This window comes from Myxocyprinus asiaticus, chromosome 21 (assembly GCF_019703515.2).
Source record: "Myxocyprinus asiaticus isolate MX2 ecotype Aquarium Trade chromosome 21, UBuf_Myxa_2, whole genome shotgun sequence".
Lineage (NCBI taxonomy): Eukaryota > Metazoa > Chordata > Actinopteri > Cypriniformes > Catostomidae > Myxocyprinus > Myxocyprinus asiaticus.
In genome coordinates, this window is record NC_059364.1 from 18,108,307 (window position 1) to 18,132,712 (window position 24,406).

The window sequence follows — 24,406 nt, forward strand, 5'->3', positions numbered from 1 at the left end:
AATCACATAAACTGCAAAAAAGCAAGCGTAATGGTGCATAATTGGTTCTCTAATAGCATTACACAAGGATAATAGCCTGTTATAGCCCCCTGCACTATTAAGTGCTTCCCTGGCGTAGAACGTTTATGATATTAAGAGGGGAATATAATGATATTTTAGTTATTAAATGCGTGTAATTAATTTATGCACCGCTGAAAATAAAGTTGTGTTATGATCTCGTCAAAATGCATCGGAAACTGGGAGACAAAGCTCTGTATCACTTCTTGACATTTGTATTATTACAGAGATATATTGGAGACAGAGAAAAGAGATGTATTGAGATTGATCCAGTCTAGATCAAGGATTTTCCACGGCTTGTGTGTGTGTGTGAGAGAGAGAGAGAGTGAATAATAGCGCAGTATATATATGCCAGTTGAAACAAGAGTGTCAAAAAGTGCTTTATCTAAGACGTCTTTAGAGTGCAAATGCAAGTGAGTAATTTCTGTTTTTAATTTTTAACGAACAGAACAACTGTGTGCATGGGGCCGCATAAACGAAAAGCAAAAAGCAAAAGAAAAACCTATTAGCACCAGTCAAAGTTTTGTAAAACTTTCAGTCCCATGGTCAGCAATGGAATCAGTTTTCACAATTGTAAAAATATTTATTGAAAAATATTATTAATTGCTATTGTGTTAGTGTCAAACATAAGACCAGCAGTCATCTCCGACACATAAAACATTAATTTGCAAGAAATAACACCCTGTCCCAGAGAGAGTTCATGGCATGGTGATTAATGCGCAAGAACAGAATATTATAGTTCTTTTCAAAATGAGCTCCAATAAGCCCCACTGAGGTGGTATATCTTCTGGCTCATCATCTAATGATGCATTACATTTCCTTTGATCATATTATTAAAATGTACTAAAGACATCAAGTTTTAATAACACTGAGTTGATGCAAAGAATGATGTTTATTAAATGCACTTAACCATTCAATGTGTCCAGTATTGTGTAAACTCAATCATTGGTTTTACATATTGAAAATGTATTGGTTCTCATTTTTTCTCTAAGAACAGAAAGCAGGTTTTGAGGTAGAGGTATTTACTCAGACATTAAATAACACAAGTTTCAAAAGCACATAAAAACATTCACTTACTAAAAATCAAGTGAATAAATGGCACTGAGAGATTTAAGTTTATAGGGTGATACCCCTAGATAAATTTACATTTTCCATTATTGCCACAGAAATTACATTATTAGTAGCATTGAGTACCAATAATTAAGCTATTCGGGGGCAAAAAAAGAAGAAAACATTGAAAACAATTACAACAGCATCAAGTTTAAGCAGTTTCCAGAAATTATACAAAAACAAACAAATATATACAAAAATAATAATACAACAACAAAAAAACACCAGAAAATATTTTTGGAGATATACAGTTTTACAAAAAAAAAAAAAAGAAAAAAAAGAAAATAAAAATTATAATAATAATAATAATTGTACTGTAGAGGTCAACCTGGAAAGTTCTGGAAAGTTCATTGAATTGTTTCTATACAACACATTTACACATTCCGTAATTTAAAAATAATTAATGCATCGAATCACCTGCAGTTCCCTAGTGTGAGGTATACATTCCATTTGGAGATTCTGCACCTCAGCTAATAGGTTTTAATATGCTCCGCTCAATTTACCTGTAGTCAGCTTTAAGCTTCCACATCCCTTCTTGTCCAGGAAGTCTGTGGAACTCACAGATATTCCTTAGCAGTTCTCTGAAAACTGGTGTCTGTGTGGAGTTGAGTCTTGGGGTAAAGTACTCTAGGATCTCCTTGGTGCTCGCCTGGCCATCCGCCTGAGCTTGGAAGGCCACAAAGTTCCTCAGGTCGACCAGAAGCTCATCGTGTTCTGTTGGGGTTGCATGTACAGCAGCAGATTGTGTCCTTCTCTCTTCCTCTTCCTCCTCATCCTCTTGTCTCTGGGGGTGACTGACGTGATTCCTGGCCCTCATCATAGCTAAAAGAGAGGATGAGGACAGAGAAGCAGATTCCTCCTCTGCTCCTTCACCGCTGAAGTGAGCAGCAGATCCTGGCTTTTTAACACCTGATTTCTTTATGATATATGCATCCTAGATTAAAAACAGCAGCATTAGAGTACATGAGTGTTCAATAACCACTTATTATTCTATCAGGGATTCACAGGATGTTGTAATGTACCTTGCATTTCTCTGATGATTTTACCTTTATACCAGATGACTGAGAAAGTAGTGAGTTTTTCTTCTGCCCAAACCTTTTCCTAAGAACAAAGCAGACATTTTAACAGCCACATATTATTTTTCTTTTTGTTTATAAGCATTGTACGACTTTTCTTCCGTGGAACACACACACACAAATGACAGGCTCAATCTCTATTCACTTGCATTGTATGATTAAAATAATATAAACATTTTTTTTGCAATGAACGTAAATAGTGACTGAGGCTAACATTATCCCTAATATCTCCTTTGGAGTTCCATGAAAGAAAAAAGTCATACGGGTTTGGAACAACGAAGATGAGTGATGAGGGTGAGTAAATAATGACATAATTTTCCTTTATGGGTGAACTCTCTCTTTAATGAAACAAAGGTAGATGTACTTGACTGGAGGTGGGGTTGCTTGTGTAGACCCTCTTGAGAAAGGCAGCCTACAGTTTTGCCTGGAGATCTTCAGAGCTCTCAGTGCATCCTTGGCAACCCTGTTGGCTTCAGATTCCACAAGCACATAGTCTGGGTTTGATGACTCCATGATAGTGTCATGCTTCATGACACTGTGGATCCCTGATTTTTTGAAGAGTTTGGCTAAGACATAATCATCACTCTTTCTCTCATCTTTCCTCTTCTCCTCCTCTTCATTTTCCTCTTTCTTGTACCTCTTTTTCTTCACCAGGTGAGAAATACGATGGCCCTCAAATCTGGCATCCTCGGAGTGCTTGCGCTTTTTATGCTTGCGTTTGTGTCCATCTGAGTGCGAGTTGTTCTTTTCTGGTGTTTCACAGTGCTTTTTCTTCTCTCTGTGCTTCTGAGAGCTGTTTGCTGAACAAAGATCTTTACTTGCACTCTTTGTTGAAAGATCAGCAATGGAATGAGATTTGAAGTGATTGTTTGGTGACCCAAAATCAGATCTGTCCCTTTTAGCATCATTTTTTGAGAGACTGTTAATAGAGGTAGCATTTTTGTTTTCTGACTGAGATATGGCATCTTGGTCATCAACAGAAAATGCAGATGACTGAGACTGTGATGGTTGTGATGTCCCCTGAGATGGACGGGATGTCTTTTGTTTTTTTGGAATCTGCACATCTGATCCTGTGCCTATACAAAGAAAAATAATAAAACACAATAACTCGAGTTATGTATCTACCATTCAAAAACATGTTTTTTTCATTAAATTTACATTGCCTGATTATAAATACAGACCACAATGCATCTTCTCTTTGTGGCCAAATGAACAGTGCCTTTCTTGCAAAAGCAAATATATTTGAAATCTTACCATATCAATGAATTACCTGCAAATATTGCACTGGTTTCTGTTCCCTGGGAGCCCTCAGGATTGCTCAGAGTGAAAAGTTCATAAATGTCATTAGATTTGAAAAACCGTCTTTGCTTAGGATCCTTTAGCACTCGGTTGGTGAGAAACTGTTTGAAGATTTGTCTATGGAAAACGACCAGAAATGCTGTATTAGTTTTTTGTTTTTTTTCTAATCTCCTTTATGATACACCCAAGTCCCACATTTCTAGAATAATTTTCTTTATAGCCTAAACACTGACATGCCACAATCTCACCCTGCTGGACAGTTTATCTGCTTAACAAATGCATATTGTGTCTTGGTTAGTTTGAAATCAGAAAATTAATATGTGAACAATCGAGCTCTTCATAGTCTTTCGAAATTCCCATTGCCTCCCTACCAATAACACAGTAGTCTAGGACTGCCTTTAGCGACCAATTAGCAAATTTGTGTTGATATCTAATTAAAAAAATAATGCATTTCAATTACTGTCTATTGAGCTCCTGCAGACAGAAGTAGAACATTATGGATTGTAATAGTCCTCCTTACCATTACCACCTCCATCTAAACACCCAATCACATGAAACTAACCTGTGGTAAATCTTCTCTTCAATGGTTCCAGCTGTCAACAGCCTGTAAACTGTCACCTGCTGTTTTTGGCCAATCCTCCAGGCCCGTTCACGTGCCTACAGCAAGAGGTCAGCAGTTCACATCAATACTGATCAGCACTGAATGCATCAACACTAAAACATATGCATCGAATAAATAGAGCAAAAACAGTTTTCAGATTGTGAGACACTGCTGTGGCCAACCTGAGTGTCTGTGCTGGGGTTCCAGTCTGGGTCATAGATTACAACCCTATTTGCTCCAGTCAGGTTGACTCCCAAACCTCCAACTCTAGTTGTCAGGAGAAAGACAAAGATGTCCTTGTTCTGAATGTTAAAAAAAACAAAAACAACAGTGAATAAAATGGGGTTCAAAAAGACCATAACCATCACAATTAACTCTATCTACTTAAAGGGACAGTTTACCCAAAAATTTAAATTCTCTGATCATTTATTCACCCTCATGTCATCCCAGATGTGTTTTACTTTCTTTCTTCTGCTGAACACAAATGAAGATTTTTAGAAGAATATCTCAGCTCTGTAGATCCATACAATGCAAGTCAATGATGATCAAACCTTTCAAGTTCCAAAAAACATATTAAGGCAGCATAAAAGTAATCCATACGACTCCAGTGGTTAAATCTATGTCTTTAGAAGCAATATGATAGGGGTGGGATAGAAACATATCAATATTTAAGTCATTTTTTACTATAAGTTTTCACTTTCACATTCTGGAAGTGAAAGTGGAGATTTATGGTGAAAAAGGATTTAAAGTCATATGGATTACTTCTATGCTGCCTTTATGTGCTTTTTGAAGCTTCAAAGGCCTGATCACCATTCACTTGCATTGCATGGACATACAGAGTTGAGATATTCTTCTAAAAATCTTAGTTTGTGTTCAGCAGAAGAAAGAAAGTCATTCACATCTGGGATGGCATGAGGGTGAGTAAATGATAAGATTTTTATTTTTGTGAAAATTCAATTTCCATTATCATATACTCAATCCAAATACGTATGAATTTACTTTCATCCGTGGAACACAAGGTGAAATTTTGGAGAATGACGCTGCTCTTTCCCATTCAATAAAATTGAGGCCGTTGGTCCCTAACATTTTGCCTCACAGTACTACATTTTTTGTCTTCCGCATAAGAAAGTCACACAGGTTTGAAAAAACATGAGTTTTTTTTAATGACAATTAAAAATAATAATTATTTATTAATTATAGTTAATAATGACAATTTTCATTCTTAACTATCCCTTTAAAATAGTGCAAAATAAGCACAAACAATCTCCTTCACCTGGTTGTATTGAGTGATGAGAGGCTGTCTGGATGCAATGGCGGTGGTGCCATCCATCTTGAGATAGGAGAATCTATTCTCCCTCACAAACAGCTCCAAGATCTCCAGCATCTGTGTGTGTGGAAGAAATGGTTTCAGACAGAGCATTGAGAACAGGATTAGTGCTAAAAGGATTAAGTGAGATTAATATTACATGTACAGAAGTACCAACTGTGTGGGTTTTAGGTTCTCTCTGAAGCCAAATCTCATTTCTATTGAACAAAGACAGCTGGGTCCTGACAGACACCCTACAATGCAATAAGATCTCATAATGAATTCTATTAGAGGGCAAAATGACATAATAACTTTATTGGTCCTTTAGTGGGTGCTGCTGAAGATAGCATGAGTGCAGCTTATCTATCAATACTCTGGGCTTCTTCACACTTCTTTACTTAAGGCATGTCTGCAGAGGCAACAGCTTGATAGATCTACTTATTTAAATTTGGATAAAATCAACAAATAAGATCTTTGCAATTGTGCAAACATTTTAATCCAGTGTATAACTAAATATCTGATTAAGTAAGGGAAAAAATCCAATAAAGACATTTCAAATAAAGAGAAGAGGAGTGGTTGAGTCAGTGAAGAAGATAACAGCCGTGAGCTATTATGTCTCAAAGTGATCTGATAATCCCTTTTTCTTTATTTCTTAACCTTTTCTTCCTTCATACTGACCAGGATCAGAAATTAATAGGGGCTCAAGGCAAAAATGCTACTGAAAGAGACAAAATGTCCCCAAAATTCAAAATGCGGGCAAAAAAAGCACCCGCAGTGAATTCTTTGTTTTATTGGAAACATATGATTTATTACTTTATTTTCTATTCAAGGCCTAGGTATACATATTATTGCATAAAATATAAGATCTACTTATTCTAATTGAAAATGTATGTTAATAAATTGATTACATTTAAGTATTTGACATAAAGGGATTTTTTTCTTCTTCGTATGATTAGAAAACATCTGCCCTCATAAAGGTAGAAAAATGCCAGGGGGCAAATAATGCCCCTTAATGAAAAAGTTCTTTTCTGACACACTGATGCTGACCTGTCTGGATTGGGTGAAAAGCAACACTCTGTGTCCCTGCTTGAACCACAGGCGTAGCAGTGACTCCACCACAATCATCTTCCCAGATCGCTTCCAGTAACCGAAGTGCTCCTCCTCGGTCAGCTGCTCATGTGGGATGCCCCGCAGCAAACGCGGCCCGCCCGTGAACAGATCCGGGTGGTTGCAGATCTTCCTCAGAGCTATGAGGCCTGAGAACACCTGCAACAAAAGGGCAAGGAATTGAGGTTAATACACCGGATGGATATGTTAATGTATTTAGTGGAGGGAGAAAAAACATTGTCTTTCAATGTTAGAGATAAGAGTCAACACAAATCTTAATATTAATAAACTTGGTTAATTTAATGAAGATAATTGACCAGAGCAAAGTAAAGCCTCTTCCTTCAGGTAAATGCAGCAGTCGTTGCATTATATATGTGGCTTAATGGAGTTTGTGACCACATAAGAGGGGTTTGTAAACTGCTGTGCAACCCACAGCTTTTGTCTCCGCAAAACACATTTGGAGCATTGTGATGAATAGTTTGTACAGAGGTGCATTTCCTTGCGATGACACTATGCACATAGAACCAGTAGATCATAGGGCATTCATTTTTGAAGTGACTACATATACTACAACAATCATATCCACAGTTCTATAAGGCTGACAAGACATCTGTTGATAACTTATTTAACTACATTCTGCATCTCCCTGATAAGGTTATAAAGCAAATTAATTGGTATGCATATTCTGAGTACATGTCTAGAAGGATTGGAGTGTTCAAACATCACACTACACAAATAACAGAAGATCTACAAAAGCTTTTGAAGGTGTATGTAAACATATAAAGAGAGAGGATGTCCCCGCTCTTAAGTAAACTGAATAATAAATAAGGCTTTTCACATGTGGGGAACAAAAGATCATCAATTCTGAGCATGAGCATTCACATTAAACTCTCTCTGCTCATCGTATTTCCCCATTAGCGTTTCACACATGGGTCCATTACCTGCATGTCTCCATTCAGAATCTGATAAACCTCTTTGGAGTCCAGAAAGTTCTGGTAAACCTGGCGCTGGTCTTCAGTTAGCCTGCAGAACAGGACCTGTTTGGACAATAAAATGATACAAAAAACATACACTGTAATTGTTGATGTTTGGCTGGAATGAAACTGTGACAATAAGACAACAATTATGCAAAGACATTTCCAGTTCAGATAAAATATACAAATGAACTAATAGAGCTAATTAATAGATTCATATGTGAGAGGTATCACGTTTGCACCTGTTCATTTTTATCAGGTAAGGAGAGGTTTGCTTTCACATCAGCCTTCATTCTTCTAAGCAGGTAAGGGTTAATGGTGTCACGAAGAACACAAGCACATTTATAGGCTGTCTGGACCTGAGGGTTATAAATACAACAAATAAATCCATTTGTGACTATCATGTCTTAAAATACAATATGCTCACAACAGCATATTCCCCCTGAAACATAAAAGCAACTTTTGATACAATATATACATAGTAGTGCTGTCAGTCAATTAAAACTTTAAAGGGCGATTAATCACATAATTTTTCGTAATCGCGATTAATCGCAGATTTTGAAAGTGATGAAATTTGACTAAATATACTTCTTTTCCTGTCAAAATGCATTTATTTCCTTCTTAGGAAAAATGTAACAATATAATGCTTTACTAACATTTTCCAAACAAAGCCTTCCACGGTATAAAGATAGAAATGCACTAAAATAGCATCAATTCAAGTAACATTAAACGTTTCCCAAAGTCTAAGTGGGAGTTTGACTAGTTGAAAGAACAAGTCCCCACATAGATTGCATATTCATTGCAAAATGCATTAAACTCTCATCCTCTACAATATTAATCTGCTGGTAGACTGTGGCTATCCACTTTGTTACAGCAATCGTGAAGCTGCATTCATGATTTGCATCAGGGCGTCAACGACAGCGTCAAGTGCCTCTTTGAACTCCACCTGAAAAGCGCTTGCAGACAAAAACATCTCATTCTGCGTTTTGGTGATAGTTAAGACTTGACGTGCTTCTGTGGTAATTACAGGCTGAAAAATACTTGATTTCTGTCAAAAGTCCCATCTGGGCTTGTTTTGTACAACAAATAAAGTTGAAAGCTTCTTTCTCCATCATTTGATCACTGACACGGCTGTTGTGTGTGTTGTGAAGTGTGCGTCAGTGTAATAACTCCAGGCAGACACATTGCAAAGGTTCCACCCTTCTAACCTGTGTTTGTATTGGTTTATGTTGTATTAACAGTAAATGTGGCAATCGCGATTAAGAAACATTTACGCGTAAAACCTTTTAAATTAACCGCATGCGTTAACGTGTTTATTTTGACAGCTCTAATACATAGACTTAAAAACCTCAAAACAGGTTTATGGACAATTTGACATTTTTATTATCAGCAAACAGACCAACTAAAATCTATTCATGTTTTAGTACTGGCTAATTAACAAGCTTTGACTTCAATACACTTTATGAAAGCCAAACAAATGAGTGTGTCCTGAGGCATGTCAACAGCAGCTCGCTCTCTTCATCTCCTCCTATCAGCAGACTGACACATTAAAGATTCATAAGAGTGCTGCTGGACTCCAGAGGGGGGCTGCACTCTTTTATCAATAATGTTCTCCTGATCCAGCATTAGGCCAAATGCCATTTAGCTGTAATTTAAAGGGGTTTGCAGATCAAAAGAAAGCCTGCAGTAGAACCACAACACTGCAGGGCATACAAAGAGCCCGGATTAGGGCCATATGAGAAAACAAAAGCGAGAGAGAGAGAGAGAGAGAGAGAGAGAGAGAGAGAGAGAGAGAGAGAGAGAGAGAGAGAGAGAGAGAAGCTGAGGTTAAATGTGTGTAAAGGTAGTGAGGGGGCATATGCTGTAGTAATGGACACAATGGATAGCTGACTGCGAAATGCTCAAGATGTTCAACAATAATTTTTCTGATTAAATGCACGGAATATGAGAACTGACCAGAAAAGGCTTATGTTTAACCAGATCTCCATTCATATATAGATAAGGGTGGTTGACACATAACATGTCCATGGACTTTTTTCAGGTTTTAATATTTAAATGAATGTATAAGGAAATGTGAATATTTCAGGTACGGTGACTCGACACCACGTCTTCACTATTTTAAATGGTCCTGTGGTGTGACACATTTATTTGAGAACTAATATTCTCTCAACTAATAAGAGGTCTTGATGAAATGCTGTTTTTAAATGGAGTATAGCATGTCCACTACCTGTATACAGTACATACCATGAAACGTGAAGTAATTTAAATAGGAAACTGGCAAAAATTTTTTTGACCATTTCCAATAATAATCAATGTAATTTATGTGCAAATAAATGTGTTATGCACTCAGTCATATGTCTAAATTCTAATTGCAAAATTCTAAAATTTGCTCTCATTTCTCAACTGAATATCCACTAAAACTAAATTTATGAAAGTATGAAGCTGCTCTGCAGGACTGTGCAGACAGCCCGGAAGGGAGAGTGCCATGAGTCATGGGGTTAGCTATCTACAACCATTTAATAACATTAATAATTAGTAAAGGTTTTTATTATTGGCAGAGGAAACATCAATAGCCTTTTTTAAGCAGTTCGGAAATGAAATCCATAAAGTAAGTGCGCTATTAAAAAGGTTTCCGAATAATGGCACATCTAGATTTCATTCACCATGCAGCCGTCACCATGCTGTTTGAATGGTTTTATATGCTTTTGAATTAATACAGGCCTTTCTAAGTCTGTTTAATATCCAGTGTGTTCTGTGTTCATTACCTTTATTTGGTGGAAATTAGGTTTGCATATGAATAGTAAGTGAACTTTAACTGCATGGATCAATAAGCTCTGATGTGTGATGCATGATTTACCTGTACTGGAGATGCATTAGAGTATCCTCCCATGGTAATGGGCACAGAGAACTGCTCCATGAAGACAGGCAAAGTCCCCAGCTTCCCTGGAAACACAAAGTCAAAGAGCGACCACAACTCTTTGAGGTTGTTCTGCATGGGTGAGCCCGAAAGGATGAAACGGTGGGGTGTCCGGAACTATGGAGTTGACAAAAAAAAAATACTGTATACGATAGTCTGGAAATTTGCTAGCATAGAAAACTACAGCATAGATATATATCAATACTTAAATATTATTTGACAATAAAGACCCTTTTATGATGGATTTGGCTTTAAAGCTCCATTAGCTTTAGCTTAATCAATATCAAATCAAAGTGTTGTGAAATTTCCAGTGTATTCTTTTTTTTTTATATAGTGATCAATATTAACACTGGAGCTCAGATCAATTGATACAGTCTGAACTAAGATCCTTTTGGGTCTCAGATCTACTAGCTATGACACAAGACTGCTTTTGTGGGCTTTATTTTACCTGTGAGTATTTCTGTGGTATTAAACAATGACAGCTTGTTTGGAAAATAAAGGATTTATTACTGAAGAGAGAGCAAAGGTCACCTGCTTGCATGCCATTGTTACCCCAGCATTGGGGTTCCTAATCTTGTGGCCCTCGTCCAGGATGACAAAATGCCAGTCGTACTTCTGGATGTAGTCTTGCATAATGCGTATGTATGAGTAGGAAGTGATAAGGATGCCATGACTGGCCACTATCTCCGGTATGAGCTTCTCCTGAAAATCAGCAACAAACAACAGCCTCAGCTGCAGTTGTAAACCTATCGGCTATGTCACTTGCACAACGATGTATTTTTTGGCTGTTAATTAAATTGAGGAAATTGTGATAGGTTGCCGGTATCAGGCCCCCGGCGATTGCGTCTTCATCAGAACGACTAATCTATATGTCTGCTTTGACGTTTCACATAAATGGTCTCAAGTGTGTTCCAATTATAGATGTGCAAAGCGACTAACCTCTGTTTCCAGACCCCCGCCCCCCCCACACACACTTTTTTTTTTTTTTACTTTGTAGCCAATTAATCAGGTACATCTGCTCTACAGGACTATTAGTGTTAGCGTGAAGACGGTATCATTAGGTGCCAACGCTGCATAAACGTTCCTCTGTCTATCTCTCACAAGCTCTTGAGACCAACTCTCCACCTAGAGGGCAAAGCACGGACTGCCAGACAACAACCCCCATTAATCACTGTGTCAGGCAGGATGGGGTTGGGGGGGGGGGCGTTTGGGGGCGGTTGGGACAGTGAAGACCACTCACAGTAAACACTTCACAACTGCCCCATAGCAGCTCCTGCTACCTTAGCTTTAATTAATTTAACATTTCCTTGGAGCCAATTCGACTCCACACTAGGATAGCTGCTGACAAGGGGAAAAATATCACTCTGGCATAAACGTTACAGACCAAAGCGACACAGTTCATCTTAATCTTGTTGTCATGTTGCTTCATTGTATGGAAAAGTTTAGGCCCAAATCGTCAGCTGTCCCATTGAGATTGCACACAGGGAGGTAAGAAACAGTTTACATTACGGTACAAATATTAAAAATACTGGTACTTTGTTACCTAATCTAAACTAAATAAATAAAAAGGTAATTTCACTAGTCTGTTGTGGTATCAAGCACCAACTCGTTGTAATGCAAAAATATTGGGTCAAAATGCCCAATTTGTGAGATTTTAATGTGAACAAAGTCGGTTTAATGTAAAAGGGCCTGATTTGTGTCAATGTACTGGGTCTGTGCATTAGGCTTTGCAATGTAAATGCAGCCACTGTCTATTATGTTGTTAATATTAATCAAACAACAATACTGACAAGAAAAAGAGAAAAACATTCAATGCTCTTAAAGGGATTGTTCAATGGGTACCAAATTTTTTAAGCTCCAAAAGGGCATAAAGGCTGCATAAAAGTAATCTATAAGACTCCAGTGGTTTAATCCATGCCTTCAGAAGCGGCATGATAGGTGTGGGTGAGAAACAGATCAATATTTAAGTCCTTTTTTACTATCAATCTTCACTTTAACTTCCACATTCTTCTTCTTTTCCTTTTGATGATTTGCATCCTTTGTGCATATCACCACCTACTGGGCAGGGAGGAGATTTTATGGTAAAAAATGACTTAAATATTGATCTTTTTCTCACCCACACCTATCATATCACTTCAGAAGATATAGATTTAACCACTGGAGTCTTATGGATTACTTTTATGCTGCCTTTACAGGTGCATCTCAATAAATTAGAATGTCGTGGAAAAGTTCATTTATTTCAGTAATTCAACTCAAATTGTGAAACTCGTGTATTAAATAAATTCAACGCACACAGACTGAAGTAGTTTAAGTCTTTGATTCTTTTAATTGTGATGATTTTGGCTCACATTTAACAAAAACCCACCAATTCACTATCTCAAAAAATTAGAATACAACATAAGACCAATAAAAAAAACATTTTTAGTGAATTGTTGGCCTTCTGGAAAGTATGTTCATTTACTGTATATGTACTCAATACTTGGTAGGGGTTCCTTTTGCTTTAATTACTGCCTCAATTCGGCGTGGCATGGAGGTGATCAGTTTGCGGCACTGCTGAGGTGGTATGGAAGCCCAGGTTTCTTTGACAGTGGCCTTCAGCTCATCTGCATTTTTTGGTCTCTTGTTTCTCATTTTCCTCTTGACAATACCCCATAGATTCTCTATGGGGTTCAGGTCTGGTGAGTTTGCTGGCCAGTCAAGCACACCAACACCATGGTCATTTAACCAACTTTTGGTGCTTTTGGCAGTGTGGGCAGGTGCCAAATCCTGCTGGAAAATGAAATCAGCATCTTTAAAAAGCTGGTCAGCAGAAGGAAGCATGAAGTGCTCCAAAATTTCTTGGTAAACGGGTGCAGTGATTTGGTTTTCAAAAAACACAACGGACCAACACCAGCAGATGACATTGCACCCCAAATCATCACAGACTGTGGAAACTTAACACTGGACTTCAAGCAACTTGGGCTATGAGCTTCCCCACCCTTCCTCCAGACTCTAGGACCTTGGTTTCCAAATGAAATACAAAACTTGCTTTCATCTGAAAAGAGGACTTTGGACCACTGGGCAACAGTCCGGTTCTTCTTCTCCTTAGCCCAGGTAAGATGCCTCTGACATTGTCTGTGGTTCAGGAGTGGCTTAACAAGAGGAATACGACAACTGTAGCCAAATTCCTTGACACGTCTGTGTGTGGTGGCTCTTGATGCCTTGACCCCAGCCTCAGTCCATTCCTTGTGAAGTTCACCCAAATTCTTGAATCGATTTTGCTTGACAATCCTCATAAGGCTGCGGTTCTCTCGGTTGGTTGTGCATCTTTTTCTTCCACACTTTTTCCTTCCACTCAACTTTCTGTTAACATGCTTGGATACAGCACTCTGTGAACAGCCAGCTTCTTTGGCAATGAATGTTTGTGGCTTACCCTCCTTGTGAAGGGTGTCAATGATTGTCTTCTGGACAACTGTCAGATCAGCAGTCTTCCCCATGATTGTGTAGCCTAGAGAACCAAACTGAGAGACCATTTTGAAGGCTCAGGAAACCTTTGCAGGTGTTTTGAGTTGATTAGCTGATTGGCATGTCACCATATTCTAATTTTTTGAGATAGTGAATTGGTGGGTTTTTGTTGAATGTGAGCCAAAATCATCACAATTAAAAGAACCAAAGACTTAAACTACTTCAGTCTGTGTGCATTGAATTTATTTAATACACGAGTTTCACAATTTGAGTTGAATTACTGAAATAAATGAACTTTTCCATGACATTCTAATTTATTGAGATGCACCTGTATGTGCATTTTGGAGCTTCAAATTTTTGGTACCCATTCACTTGCATTGTGAAGACTTGCAGAGCTGAAATATTCTTCTAAAAATTTTTGTTTATGTTCAGCAGAAGAAAGTCATACACATCTGGGATGGCATAAGAGTGAGTAAATGATGAGAAAATTTTTGGTTGAACTACACCTTTAATTTATTTCTTTGTTTTTGACTCTTTAGTTGAACAATTACATTTTAACAAATACTTGAAAGCTACATTCCAATGCTTTAATGTAATATGTACTATATTAATACTAAACTTTTTAAACTCTACAATAGCATATGTTTAAATTATACAATAGCATTTTTTTCCCCTATGGTATTGAAATTGGTATTGAGAATGATTAATTGTATTGGTAAATTGAATACTGAAATTGTGGTATTGTGACAACCCAACAATATAGATGTCTCTAAAAGGGACGTCCTCAGTGCCAACAGATTGCATTGATGACTACAGGACTCACCTTTTTGCTGGTAAAGGAGCCTGTGTCGTGGAGAACAGCCACACGGAATGGAGGCCACCATGTGTGGAACTCCTTTACCCACTGATGCATGACTGTGGCTGGACACACGATGACTGTGGGCCCCAGCCCAGCATACCTACACAAGAGGTAAGTGGGGTCACAACACTGGAGTAACTATATTCATTCACCTTATTCATATGAAACGTATGTGGAACGTAAGCCCCAGTATGTTAGCCTCAGTCACCATTCACTTTCATTGTATGTAAAAACGATGCAATGAAAGTGAATGGTGACTGAGACAAACATTCTGCCTAACATTCCCTTTTGTGTTTCATAGATGAAAGAAAGTAATTTGGGTTTGGAACAAAATGAGGGTGAGTAAATGATGACAGAATTAAATTTTTTTGGCTGAACTATCCCTTTAACACCAATGTGATCATTTTCCCAGTCATTTCTCCTTTATAAAACATAATAAAACTTGAGTTTTGGAGACTTGACAATCAAACAAACACTACTGACACAATGTATCTTAAGGTGATGAACCCCATGAGCTGATGGGGCAGTTGTACTGCTTTCCCTTCCCGTGTGAGTGTTCACTAAAGGAGATAAACTGACGAAATGCACTAAATGGCTTTGGGAGCATTACAGCTTGATATGATATTCCGGATTGTGAAAGCCATTGATAGCGAGCCATAATAGAGTTTGCAAACAATCAATTTGCGGATGGACAACACCAGACAGCTTATTGACCAGCCAGGAGGGCCCCCACCCCGTAGAAAAAAAAAAGCAAAAAGTCACTACCTTAAACTTGCTTAATTACATGTTTCATGTTTAATTTTCCACCCTCCCCTCCCAACTAGTAGTCTCTCTTTCATGTCACGTCCTTGTTTCTCCTTTGATGTTGCCACTAAGAGAATTAGAGGAATATCATAATTGAAACGTCTTTAATAATTCACGCCAAACCTCTCTCCACCAGCAATCCAGCTGCTGAAATATTAATTGCAATCGAGACTCGAGTCTGGGAGGGGTGAGGGAGTCGGCCGATGTCTATATACATGTGCGTTGGTGGGAGTGTGCATGTTTATGAGTGTTTGTACACATGTATGAATGCATACGTGACTAGGTGGCTGATGAGACATGAGCAAGTTTTGGAAGGGAAAAAGCTCCAAAACGCGCACAGAATAAAGACAGACAGATAAAGAAGGAAAGAAAGAGTGTAAATACAGCAGATAAAGTAAGATGAGTAAAAACAGAGCAGTTAAAGTGTTTGACCAGGGAGATTCAAGGGGTACAACCATGTGGGGTCCCTTGCCTGTAATTGGAGCCACGTGTCTTCAGCTTGCTGTAGCTCAGGCCTGCCAGGAAGGCAATTATCTGGATGGTCTTGCCCAGGCCCATCTCATCTCCCAGAATGCCTCCTGTCTGCTGGCAGTGCAGTTCCCACATCCACCTGACACCTGTCTGCTGATACCTGAACAAGAAAAGCAAACATGTCGCATAAAACGCAGCCCCAGCACAAATACAAACACCGGTGGCTGATGAATTAATCATAGAGCCATTATCTCTATTGATTCTGGATAAATGGGCCGTAAGTGTTGCCCAATTGATGTGCTGTAAAACATCCACAACACAATAGCAGAGTCCTCGTTTTCTAAGCCTAAAGCACTTCACCCCCTTTCACACAGTTCAGTTCAGTTCAAGGCAACTATTTCTGTAGACATTTAAGAATTTGAATTGTATTTGACTGGTTAAGAAAGCAGGTTTCATCAATTCTCTACTTCCACTATAATGCTGATTGTATATAATTTTAATGAATTTTGTGAGCCATACTTGAAGAGTTTCTTCCAGAGGAAACCAGGCACCTTAAAACCTTCGTCAAACTCTGCGTCGCTGTCCTCTGACTCCTCCTCTCCCGCTATTCTCTTTGCCTCTTTTTCCCGAAGTCTTTGCCTTTTCCACTTCCTGCAGGAAAACAGAACCACAGTGTTATAATTCACCTCCACCAAGCTACTTTTGAATTTTCCTTTCACACCGTGTCTGCACTGGAAGTGACCGACCTAGTGAAACCATTCAAGCAGCTTGTCATTTCAGAATGTTCACTAACATGGACCAATCAGCTGTGAGCTACACTTCAGCATCAGTAAAATGAAAATAAAATCCTATTAGTATAGTAGACTAAGAGTATAATTTTAGAATACACACTAAGGAATGCCTGGTGCTGAAAAGTTAGTGTTTTTGTTCCCTAGTGGAATCCTATAATAAAGTGTCTGAATCAATTTTGTGTTAAGGCTATCATCCCCTTTTATAACTCACTCAGCAGTTTTAGTGAAATTAAAGGAATAGTTCACCCAAAAATGAAAATTCTCTCATCATTTACTCACCCTCATGCCACCCCAGATGTGTATGACTTTCTTTCTTCTGCTGAACACAAACAAATATTTTTAGAAGAATATTTCAGCTCTGTAGGTCCTAACAATGCAAGTGAATGGTGGTCAACATTTTGAAGCTCTAAAAAGCACATTAAGGCAGCAAAAAAATAATATATATTTATCAATACGACTCCAGTGGTTAAATCCATGTCTTCTGAAGTAATATGATAGGTGTGGGTGAGAAACAGATACATTTTTACTATAAAAGTCCCTTTTTACTATAAATTATCCTCCCTGCCCAGTAGGTGGCGATATGTACAAAGAATGCGAATCACCAAAAACACAAGAAGAATGTGAAAGTGGAGATTTATAGTAAAAAAAAGGACTTACATTTTGATCTGTTTCTCAACCACATGTATTATATCACTTCAGAAGACATGGATTTAACCACTGGTGTCTTATGGATTACTTTTAGGCTGCCTTTATGTGCTTTTGGAGCTTCAAAGATTTTATACCCATTCCCTTGCATTGTTTGCATCAGAGCTGAGGAATTCTTCTAAAAATCTTCATTTGTGTTCAGCAGAACTAGAAAGTCATACACATCTGGGATGGCATGAGGGTGAGTAAATGATGAGAGAATTTTCAGTTTTGGGTGAACTATTCCTTTAAGTAATAAGCATTACTACAACTGCATATACCTGTGCCCTACAAAATATTTTTTTAAATTAGAAGGCCAGAGACCAGAACATCACAAACTGGCTTTGATGTACTGGTAAGATGTTATTTAAATACATACTGTAAATAAAATTATAATAATTTTATTTGAGATGGACAGGAAAAGTCCTGGAAACATGGCTGGAATATCTTTGCAGCATGCCAAAAATAGAAACAGAGTGTCTGACAACTGAAGGTGTGACACGACACTTGTGTCCAGTGTGGACATGCATCAAGCAGACAGACTCATTGGGAACATTTCCCATGCTGATGACATCAAGTGATAATGTAGAATTTGATTAAGAAACGGGGTCTTCTGAAACTAAAACAAGTCAACAGTTGACATTTAAAATCTGACTCCGTTAAAGATGCCTCCTTTGGGAAAATTTGCTTAACAGTGTGACGCACAGGCAGGTACCGATAGTCCCTTGCCTCGGTTTTTAATTTCCAAGCCAAAGAAATGCAGACAGACAAAGAGCGAATGAGAAGAGAGAGATAGTGAGAGCCATCTCCCTTCTTTAGCTCTCTGCCCCTCTCACTCTAGCAGGGCAGATTTAATTGACCCACTTTTGGCTTGAGGGAAAGCTACAGCAGTTAGTGGCAGTGTCGTCAGAAAAGCAAATTAAGATGGATACAGACAATTAGGAGTTTGAGCTCCCCAAGAAAGGTACAGAGAGAAAAAAGGAGAGAAAAAATCCATCTTCATTTGGGTCTGGCCCTGTCACTCTGCAATGAAACCGTTCCCTTTATCTGGGGCTTCCGAGACTGCACTTGTAATTAAGTCAAGACTAAGCATTGGTTCAGTTAATTATGTTTTTTCCCCCTTACCTCCACCACTCAGCATTGCTGAGTTCCACCATAACTATGTGGCTGAATTCACATTTAGACCAACTATGGAGAGAGTGACAGTGCCAACTCAATTTGCTTACTATAAATATGAATGCATAATCTTGTTAGATTTGCTTCCATCCATTTTCATGTTTACACTGGAATAAATACATGCACACCATAATGAGGAAATATGAATAGGCATAGAATTTGCTTAGTCAAGGGACAGCTGCCAATTTCATTTGTGGATTAGGGATTATCTGTTCCAGCATACGTGCTACTAGGCAAAGTATAGTTGCTTGAGTCATTAACTAAATATAAGACTTTATGAATGGCCTTTGACTGTAATGATTTTGACAGTTTTGGAAATGCATTTTTTTTTTTTTTTATAAATACTTGAATGATGGTTTCAGGCTAAACTTACCTAATCCTTTGCCTGTAACACTCAATATCTCCATCATCTTTACATTTCTTGACTTTCCCCCCTTTCTGGGAGTCCTCATCCTCTGAGCTGCTGGGGATGTATTCATCACTCTCTTCCACCTTGGGCTTCCTGGTTTTCGCCTGGTTCTTCTTCTTGTAAGGTTTAAGTTCATATTCTTCTTCTTCATCCACCCAGAACTCATTGTCTCTCTCTGGTTCCTCAGGATCCATCAGCTCATCACTAGGAACGTACTCAGAGCCCTCGCTGTCTGATGCCTGTTCCCCCAAGCCTTTCCTCCTAGATTGCGGAGGCTCCTTCTCCACCTTGGGCCTGGCTTTGGGGTGAGCTCTCAGGGCGGTCCTCTGGAGCTTACGCATACGCTTCTGGAGTTTCTTATCTTTGGTGGACAGCGATCCGTTCCTCTGCGCTTTGCCATCCATGGCCTCTGTTGAGTGCTTTCTGGAAATCTTCTTCATTGAGGTGGGTCTCTTCCTGCTCTCCGCTAACAAGGCTTGGTCTGTGAGATACTTGTCAAAACCGGAATTCTCACTGAGCATGACCTTCCGAGGCTCCTTCTTCTCTTGCTTCTGTGGGATCCGTGAACCAAAGGGGGTCATGTGACCTGTGCGGATGAGCTCTTCCCATTCTGTCTCCTGAGCAGGCATAAGCATGCTGCCCAACGTGGAAGGACCTGGTTCTTCAGACAAAATATAAAAACACAATCATAACCAAGAACAGACTACTCAAACATTAACATTGATACAATATGCCACCATTTTCATTTATACTCCGGTCCTGTAGGCCTAAAAGAGTCACAGCTAACATTTTGTGTCTACTGATATTCTATAAATGTGTATCATATGGCGCCCATGGCACAAGCCAAATTATCGTTCAGCAAGTTCAAAAGGGTATAAAATCTTCCAATAAACTGTATTGATAAGAGTAAGCTAATAATCCATGGCAAAGCTCCTGTGTATGCTTTAAATTTACCTTCATCATCTTCAATCAATAAATCTGCTTCAAGCTTCTGAAAATCTTCTCCTCCAAGAATGGCCTGCAGTCTCTTCTGCTTGGCTCTGATCTTTTTTAACTGCTTCTCCTGTAATAAGATGATCTGACTCTATATATATTGTGTAATAAGGGTTCCAAAATCCTCTACAGTCTGTTTTAAAAGGTATGCATTTTTTACATATTACAAGCTATTAACTTGTTAGGAAAGTAAAGTTAGTTTGAAAACTACTGCAAAATGGATTAAGCTTTTACATTATGGCAGAGTTTATCTGACACATTTTGAACAAACAATCTATGATTCTATAAAAGATAAATAAATCAAGCATGTGCTGACCTTGTTCTCTTTCTGTCGTTTGACAGACTCTAACTTCCGACTTATGTCCTTGCTGGAAGCAGCATGAGGGGCTAACTGCTCCAGAATTTTGTTGATGTGCTTCAAAGCACTTGTGCATGACCTGAGAAAGTGCATTACAAATCAAAATTCAATCACAAATATCAATTACAGTTTTCAAAAACATTACAATTTCAGCTTTGAATGCTGTGACTTTATTATCTGACTGCCATCATCTAACATCCCAGGACTAAAGGGAACCATCCTTTATTCACCATCATGTTGATCCAAATCCATATGACTTTAAAAAAGGGTTAGTTCACCCAAAAATGAAAGTTCTCTCATCATTTACTCACCCTCATGCCATCCCAGATGTTTTACTTTCTTTCTTCTTCTGAACACAAATGAAGATTTTTAGAAGAATATCTCAGCTCTGTAGGTTCATTCAGTGCAAGTAAATGGTGACCAGACCTTTGAAGCTCCAAAAAGCACATACAGTAAACATAAAAGTAATCCATATGAATCCAGTGGTTAACTCCACATTCTCTGAATTTATATGATAGGTGTGGGTGAGAAACAAATAAATATTTAAGTCCTTTTTCACTCTAACTCTCCACTTTCACTTTAAGATGTGAAAGTGACACTAATCAGACTTATGTTTTTACTTATGTTTCCTTTATGTGATTTTTGGAGCTTCAAAGTTCTGGTCATCATTCACTTGCATTGTATGGATCTACAGAGTGGAGGTCTTCTAAAAAATTTTGTTTGTGTTCTGCTGAAGAAAGAAAGTCATACGCATCTGGGATGGAATGAGGGTTAGTAAATGATGAGAGAATTTTCATTGTTGGTTGAACTATCCCTTTAATGAAATGCAATGAATGTAATGAAATAGAATGGTGAATGGTGACTGAGGCTAACATTCATCCCAACAACTTTATGTGTCCGATGGGAGAACACAACACATCAGGGTGAGTAAATGATGACAATTTTCATTTTTTGGTGAACTCTCTTAAATAAAAGGAAGCATAAATTCACCTAACATCATCCAGCACTGACTCATATTCTTTCTCTGCTTCAGCTTTGGCTGCAGCCTGGCTGGCCTCCTGAATAGCCCTGTCCACCTGCTGCAGCACACCTTGCTCGAGAACATCTTGGTCATATACATCCACTCCCAAACCCTGGAGCTCAGCAGCCTGAGAGCTCTGGTCCACTGAGCGGATCTCCTGACGGTTGATCTGAAGCAGAGGCTGCAATTTTCGAGAATTCTGTGCCCCTACACTCTCCGGACATGTGGCCACAGGCTCTTCCTTACTGCTTCCTGGGACTGAAAGGCCATTGTCGTCTTGAACTCCAGGAGTCAGGGCACTGACAGGGCTGGACAGGGAATGGAGGTCCTGGTCCTTGTTACCTTCTACTGGCATTGCCAAGTAACTGTGAATAAGGATGATCTCAGAAAATAACTTAGGATGTTTGTTTACTAAGGCACACATTTCATTGCATTAATTGTCAAATGTAAATATTATCGTTTTAGGAACAGGGACAACTTTGGATATGTTTGATTACTAAGGCACACATTTCATTGTATGTATTGCATTAATTGTCAAATGTGAATATTTTTGTTTTAGGAACAGGGACAATCCATAGTGTGCCATAACAGTTTATATAATGAAACACATTTTAGAGTTTCCTTTCTCAGTTAAACTAAATATCCATAAAACATGGTAAAATTATTTCACTTTGGAAATCCAGTGACAGTCAAGGAACATTACAAAAACAAGCCTACATATTACATGAATATTACAACTAGCTGAACCGTAACAGTACGACACACACCACGACGAATTGATAAGCGATCGAAAAGCAAAATGGTTATATTGATATTTGATTTGCTTTCAAAATTAATAACGATGCAAACCGTTTGTTATTTATTTATATAGGCTTGTCTGCTAATTGCTAAATGCTAGCATATTATTATTGTTTGCCTTCAGCCTTACACAGATTGTGGAAAACCCCCCAAAAATAATCAACAAACCTTTAAAACGACCCGACACTTTTAAATGATTTATTCGTTTAGGGTAAAATCCATTAACATGTTTTAGTTGTTTTGTTGTATACTACCATCTAGCATGTGAACCTGTTATACAATAGCTACATAATAAAGCGTGAAGCAAGATAGTTTATAGCACAGTTTAAATGTCACCGGCCAGGAAACATGTCAAAATAAAAGTCCGATCAAAGTTGTGAATGTACGGCAAGTCAAATTGTTTTACAAGATCATGCAGCGCCCTCTTGAGATCAAAATTGTAATAATCGCTTAGGGGCCGTTCACACCAAGTTTCACATGGAACGCATCCTTGCGCTCTAAAGCTGGACGCAGCGTCACGAATAGAACAGAACGCAAGTGTTTCGAAATTATTATTATTATTATTATTATTATTATTATTATTTTAAACAATTGGAGTTCTTTTTACCCTGACACGGAGTCTAAAAACTCCTAGACGAGACGCTGAAAAAACAGAGAGACGCAGCGCAGCGGTCAAAGACGGTGGTCTACTTTAGCACATGTTTAAATAGAAAAACGGGTTCTTCAAAAAGGGTTCGGTGTGAACTGCCCCTTATAAAAATGTAGCATGGTATCCGCCATAATACAATTTACTAGTCTACAGTTACTGGTATCAAGCACTACTGTCATAAAAAATAAAAAAAGGAAAAAAGATTACAGAAAGATTCTGAATTTTTATTATCATTTGTACTAGTTGCCCTACATTTTATAAGGTATTTTAAGTCACTGAAAATGGTGGTTTATACTGAAAAAATAATTTATTTCTATTTTAACTAGTTCTATCTGTGTTAAATATTACAGATGTTGCGTAAGCGTCAAATACTGTCGAATCAACTCTAGATGGCAGAAGTGCTGCATCTAATTTAATGAGCAGCATTTCAAACTTCCGTTCTGAGTTCTAACGTTCCTGGACTGCAAGAGACATCTGCAATGTATTTTCAAGTTTGCAAACAAATGAAAAACGAGGACGTGTGAAACCAACCAATAAAACCAGCAGGTATGAGGAAAGTATTATTTATACATTAATATCTTCACATTTAGTTTTCCAGTAGTGTTGTCCTTTTTCCTTAATGACCTGATGAAATAAGAAATGACAGAGTTTATGACACTTCAGAATGAGTGATCTGGCCAAAACAACTCCATAATATCCTGTACATGGTGTGCACATCTTTGATACTTTATTTTTTCCTTATGGTATCATGCCAGCCAAATTCAATTGTTCTTGGACCTTGGGTTTGCTGCCAGAGGGTTATGGCAGGTTTTCGATTACCACGTGTTTCCTTCCAAAGTCCTGTTGGAAATCACATTATATTTATGGCATTGAGTCAACCTGGGATTACAGAGGTACTGACTGATATATCCAGTGTTTGATTAATCGCCGCTGCTAAATGTTTTTTCGTTAAATTAAATTCCAATACATTTTTTCTACTATACTTGCCTTTGATCTGTCATGTATAACAAGTGAATTACTTTATTATTATTACTTTTTTAAGATGTAGGCACTATGTAGCCTATCTTAAAGGGATATTTCACCAAAAAGTGAAAATTCTCTCATCATTTACTCACCCACATGCCATCCCAAGATGTGTATGACCTTTTTTCTTCTGCTGAACACAAACAAAGCTCTTTTGGTCCTTACAATGCAAGTGAATGATGACCAGACCTTTGAAGCTCCAAAAATCACATAAAGGCCACATGAAAGTAATCTGTAAGACTCCAGTGGTTGAATCCATGTCTTCAAAAATGATATGATAGATGAGGGTTAGGAACAGATCAATATTTAAGTCCTTTTTACTATAAATATCCACTCTCACTCTCACCCACATCTATAATATCGCTTCAGAAGATATGGAGTCTTATGGATTACTTTATGCTGCCTGATTTTTGAAACTTATAAGGTCTGGACACCATTCACTTGCATTGTATGGACCTACAGAGTTGAGATATTCTTCT

At 38.2% G+C, this 24,406-nt stretch overlaps 1 protein-coding gene across 2 annotated transcripts; it reads right to left on the minus strand.

Annotated features, from left to right (window-relative positions):
- Window positions 1-671: 671 nt before the first annotated feature.
- On the minus strand, window positions 672-22,570 carry ercc6 (excision repair cross-complementation group 6). Of its 2 annotated transcripts, XM_051648482.1 has the most exons (20): window positions 22,424-22,570; window positions 21,427-21,822; window positions 20,395-20,515; window positions 20,040-20,148; window positions 19,050-19,746; window positions 16,545-16,676; window positions 16,027-16,185; window positions 14,715-14,850; window positions 10,979-11,149; window positions 10,388-10,564; window positions 7,773-7,889; window positions 7,498-7,593; window positions 6,497-6,715; window positions 5,417-5,527; window positions 4,326-4,445; window positions 4,105-4,199; window positions 3,514-3,659; window positions 2,608-3,319; window positions 2,190-2,268; window positions 672-2,101 (listed from the first exon to the last, which is right to left on the minus strand). In XM_051648482.1, the coding sequence occupies exons 2-20, from the start codon at window positions 21,810-21,812 to the stop codon at window positions 1,667-1,669; spliced, it is 4,218 nt and encodes a 1,405-aa protein (XP_051504442.1). In that variant the 5' UTR covers window positions 21,813-21,822; window positions 22,424-22,570; the 3' UTR covers window positions 672-1,666. The 2 variants fall into 2 exon arrangements, with proteins under 2 accessions (XP_051504442.1, XP_051504441.1); XM_051648481.1 differs by lacking the exon at window positions 22,424-22,570 and having other exon boundaries at window positions 21,427-22,394.
- Between the last annotated feature and the right edge of the window lie 1,836 nt (window positions 22,571-24,406).